At 60.0% G+C, this 4,333-nt stretch overlaps 1 protein-coding gene across 1 annotated transcript; it reads right to left on the reverse strand.

Moving 5' to 3' along the window:
• Positions 1-1,109: 1,109 nt before the first annotated feature.
• On the reverse strand, positions 1,110-3,876 carry FOS (Fos proto-oncogene, AP-1 transcription factor subunit). Its single transcript, XM_005148894.3, has 4 exons — positions 3,569-3,876; positions 2,869-3,114; positions 2,645-2,752; positions 1,110-2,508 (listed from the first exon to the last, which is right to left on the reverse strand). The coding sequence occupies exons 1-4, from the start codon at positions 3,707-3,709 to the stop codon at positions 1,900-1,902; spliced, it is 1,104 nt and encodes a 367-aa protein (XP_005148951.2). The 5' UTR covers positions 3,710-3,876; the 3' UTR covers positions 1,110-1,899.
• Positions 3,877-4,333: the final 457 nt, after the last annotated feature.

Raw genomic sequence — 4,333 nt, forward strand, 5'->3', positions numbered from 1 at the left:
AAAGTAGCTGCTTCTCAGTGGGTGGCATCTCAGTAGCAACTGGGGTCATTCTTCATCAGTTGTCAGTGCTGCCTTCAGCTTAGTGTTGAAAGATGGGAAGCCAAGCACGTAATGTTTGTTTCTGCACAGGGCAGGCCTTGTTGAGCAAGCTGTGAAGCTGCAATACGCACTGCTGAGATGAGATATATCCTGTGCGTGCTCTGATTAGGGAAGGGGTGAAGAAAGCAGAGCCTGCTGCAGTGACCAGGAAATGTGGAGTTACACAAACCCAGCCCTGAATGCCAGCCTTCAGAGATTGCCTGAGAGCACAGTGTCAAGGTGGCCTTCAGCAGGATGCAGGTTTTTACACATGGAGAAAAGGGCTCTCAAGAGCTAAAGGCTGAAGGCCTTTAGGGAGGTCTTGCTGTTCTGCTGAGTCTCATCAGAAGTAAGCATTATGGAGAGAGCAGATACTGCTCTGCACGCTGGGATAGCCAACCCCAGCTAATGTCCTGCTAGAGGCAGGTGTCATATCACAAGCAGCAGGAACAGCTGATGATAGCAGCCCCTCTAAAGTAAATCAGAGTTACCATGTTGCATAGACCCTGGGGAGGGAATATATTTGCAGAGCAAGAGAAACATGTGCCATAACTCACATTCAAAGGCATGGACAGCTTCAATAGTAACTAAGAGGCAAGGGAAAGGTCAACAGTTTGCTTTATACCACTCACCCCAAACTGAGAAGAAAGTACATCAGTATTTTCTCCTCCCCTCATGGCCAAAAGAAGATATCCCATAGCTGCTCCTAGAGGTGTCACACCAAGTCCAGGGCAGTGTCCACCCGTGCCCACCCTCCTGAGGCAGGGGGCCTCAGGCTTTTGGGCCCATGCCAGTGAAGAGGTAGGAGATGACCTCCTTGCTTCAGAGGCATGAACAGCAAAGCCACATCCAGCCTGCACTAACACCAGGACAAGGACAGGCCCAGCCTGAAGTAACTTCTGCCCTGATGCATGCTACACCTCAGGCCACTAGCACCAGTCTGCTGTTAATAAAGCCCAGCTTAAATTAGAGGTTAGGGAATGCCTTTAGGGGTCACAAGGAAGTGATGCAAAAGGTAACACAAGGACAGCTCCAGCAGTCAACTTAAATGCTTTTATTGACAATGTCTCTGAACAATAATAAGCAAACAATGCTTAAGTTTCATCCAAATTCACTTTCCACATGTCAAAAAAGACCTCAAGGTAGAAAAAAATAAAATAAAAATATAAATATCTGAGAATCCATCTTCATAAATAAATTAAAAACACAATAAAAACGTTTTCATGGAAAACTTATGTCAGAACATTCAGACCACCTCAACAATGCATGATCAGTAAAGTTACAATGAACATCAATGTAGAACTACAGTACATGGATATAGCCATTTACCTACTTACTATAAAATAAAATATAGTCTCTTTCCCCCCACGTAAGATGGGTCATTGCTAAGTCATCAGAACACGATATTGCCAGGAACACAGTAGTTATTGTTAATCAGCTGCACTAGATACGAGTTGGAGATACCCAGCACCAGGTTAAATTCCAATTATTTAAAACCAAGAGATTAATTAGTTAATGCTAGTGATACTAAGGAGGGGAGGGAGTCACCTACCCAGCCATGTGGCACATGCTACAGACTACCAGCTCTCATGGATGGGCCATTGGGGACAAGACAAACTCCATGCGATTTGCTACATCTCTGGAAGAGGTACGAGGCCTCGGTGCAGGGCACTCTGCCAGGCCCCGGGGCGCCAGGCCAGGGGGGTGGTGGCGACGGAGCCCTCCCCAGGCCCGGGGTGCCCCATGGGGCGCAGCGGTGAGTCCGTGGGGGTGGCAAGGGCAAGGGAGGGGGCCCGGCAGGTCAGTCAGTGCTGGAGCCCCTCACAAGGCCAGGAGGGTGGGGGAGCTGAGAGAGTCGGACGAGGGCTCGTTGCTGCTGCTGCCCTTCCGGTGCGCAGCAGCGCAGCTGGGGAAGGCTTCCGCCTCGGGGTAGGTGAAGACGAAGGTGGAGGTGTAGGTGCTGGGGCACGGGGTGCATGTCACCACGGGGGTGCAGAGCGGCTCCAGCTCAGTGCTGGTCCCAGCAGCCAGCGACTCCCAGTCCGAAGCATAGAAGGACGAGGCCCCAGGCAGGTCCATGTCAGGCACGGAGCGGGAGGCCTCCCGCGGCCCCGTGGAGAAAAGCAGCTCGTCAAAGGGCTCAGCCTTGAGCTCCAGCCCACTGCTGCCAGTCTCCTTGGGCGGCACTGCCGGCGGCGCCTCAGCCATCAGCGGCAGGGCAAAGGCAGCCTCCTCAGTCACAGCAGGGCTGGGAGTGCCCAGGTCAAGCGCGGTGGCAGCTGCCAGCTCCTCAGAGAAGCACAGCTCCTCAGGCATCTTGCAGGCGGGCCGGTGAGCCGCCAGGATGAACTCCAGCTTCTCCTTCTCCTTCAGCAGGTTAGCTATCTCTGCCTGCAGCGCAGACTTCTCCTCCTCCAGCTGGTCTGTCTCCTGCAGAGAGATAGAGCGGGGCTGTCAGCCACGGCGGACACCACCCTTTGAGGGAGTCCTGCTCTTCTTACCACCCCCCCCCCCTCCCCGAGTACACACACACACCCCACACCCCCCCATCCCAGCCAGCACTTACCGCCTGCAACGTGTCAGTGAGCTCCCGCCGCCGGTTGCGGCACTTGGCCGCTGCCATCTTGTTCCTTTCCCGGCGGATCCTTCTCTTTTCCTCCTCCTCAGGGGACAGCTGCGGGCAGAGAGAGACCGCTCAGTACCACCTCCAAGCCTGATACCTCCCGGCCTGGGCAATCTACCAGGCGTCCCCCCTCCCATACCCCCAAAACAACCCCGGCCCCCGCTCACCTGCTCGACTTTGCCCCTGCGGCCGATGCTTTGCCCACGGCCGCTAGGCGCCTTCAGCACGGCGGGGCGGGAGTAGGCAGTGGGGGTGGGTGCCGACACGCCGTAGGGGTGCCCGCGGCTCTGGGAGGGTGCCACCGAAGAGATGAGGGTGGGTTGCACCAGCCACTGCAGGTCGGGGCTGGTGGAGATGGCCGTCACCGTGGGCACGAAGCTGGCGCTGGAGACGGCCAGATCGGTGCAGAAGTCCTACGGGACAAGGATGGAGGGGGCTGCCGTCAGCGGGGCGCCCAAGCCGCTCCCGCAGCCCCCGGGGCCGCGCCGCGCTGCTAGCGCCGGCTCCACACGAGAGCGGCTTGTTATAAATATCTCTGACGTCCGCGCTGACGCAGACGCTGCTCCGGAGTCTCCTCAATGAACTCGCGTTTTATCAATGAAGCCGCTTTACACACCCGCCGCAGAGCGCGGCCCGGGCCACGGCTCCCCCCGCCTGCCCCGCCACGACACCGGAGCCGCTCCCTACGCCAGTCCCCAGCCCGGAGAGAGCCCGCCGCGGCCTGCCCTCCTCTGAGGGCACCGCCGCGCCCCGTGCCGCCCGCTTCTGTCCCACGGTCCGGTCCGGTCCCATCCCGTCCCCCTCCCCTACCCTGCCGGGCGCTGCCGCCCCACGGTGAAGGCACAGCCGGCGTGCCCAGCACCTCACCTGCGGGTTGACGGGGGAGCCCATGCTGGAGAAGGAGTCCGCCGGGGAGGGGTAGTAGGTGAGGCTGTCCCCAGCCGGGGAAGCGCTGCTGCAGCGGGAGGAGGGCGCCTCGTACTCTCCGGTGAAACCCTGGTACATCATGTCGGATCGGTGCGTGTAAGCCGGTGGTGCTGGGTGACGCGGCGGTGTTGGAGCGTCCTTGGGGAGGAAGCGAGGAGGGGCCGGCTGCGAGCGTCCCTCTGTCCGGTGCACACCTCGCGACTCTCCGCTCTACTGCTGGGGCTGCCTCAGCTGCTGGAGTACCGCGCCGCGCCTCCCTTTTATACCCTCCCGGCGACGTCACTGGGGAAGCGGCACCCGCGCCCGCGGGGGGGGCCACCCGCCCTACGCCCGCCCCATGCCGCCTCCGGGGCCGCTCCGCGAGCCACCTACCAGTGCCCCCCTCGGAAGGGAGCCGCGACAAGAGGCGGGAGGAGGTCGCTGGCGAGGGGAGCCCCGCGGAAGGAGCAGAGGGGGGGGAAGCGGGATTCTCCCCCCCGCGCGGAGTGGTACGGCCGGGCTCGGGAACCCACTGACGCAGATATCCTTATATGGGATACATCCTGTGCGAGGGGGCGTGACTGACGGGAAGCGCTCCAGGCTGCAGCCAAGTGCGGCGGGCGGCGCGCGGGACGGGACAGCCCCTCCCCCCCTCCTTTCCCCCTTGCTCCCCCACGCCTGGCGAGACCCCGCCGAAGGCCCCGGCTTTGCCCCCGCGGCAGCCGT

The sequence above is a fragment of the Melopsittacus undulatus genome, chromosome 4 (assembly GCF_012275295.1).
Source record: "Melopsittacus undulatus isolate bMelUnd1 chromosome 4, bMelUnd1.mat.Z, whole genome shotgun sequence".
In the NCBI taxonomy this organism is placed as follows: Eukaryota; Metazoa; Chordata; class Aves; order Psittaciformes; family Psittaculidae; genus Melopsittacus; species Melopsittacus undulatus.

Coding starts and splice junctions, on each gene's coding strand:
- FOS (XM_005148894.3), bottom strand. CDS start 3,709: ATGATGTACCAGGGTTTCACCGGAGAGTACGAGGCGCCCTCCTCCCGC. Junction 2,753..2,868: donor GCAGGGGCAAAGTCGAGCAG/GTGAGCGGGGGC, acceptor CTCTGCCCGCAG/CTGTCCCCTGAGGAGGAGGA. Junction 2,509..2,644: donor TCACTGACACGTTGCAGGCG/GTAAGTGCTGGC, acceptor ATCTCTCTGCAG/GAGACAGACCAGCTGGAGGA.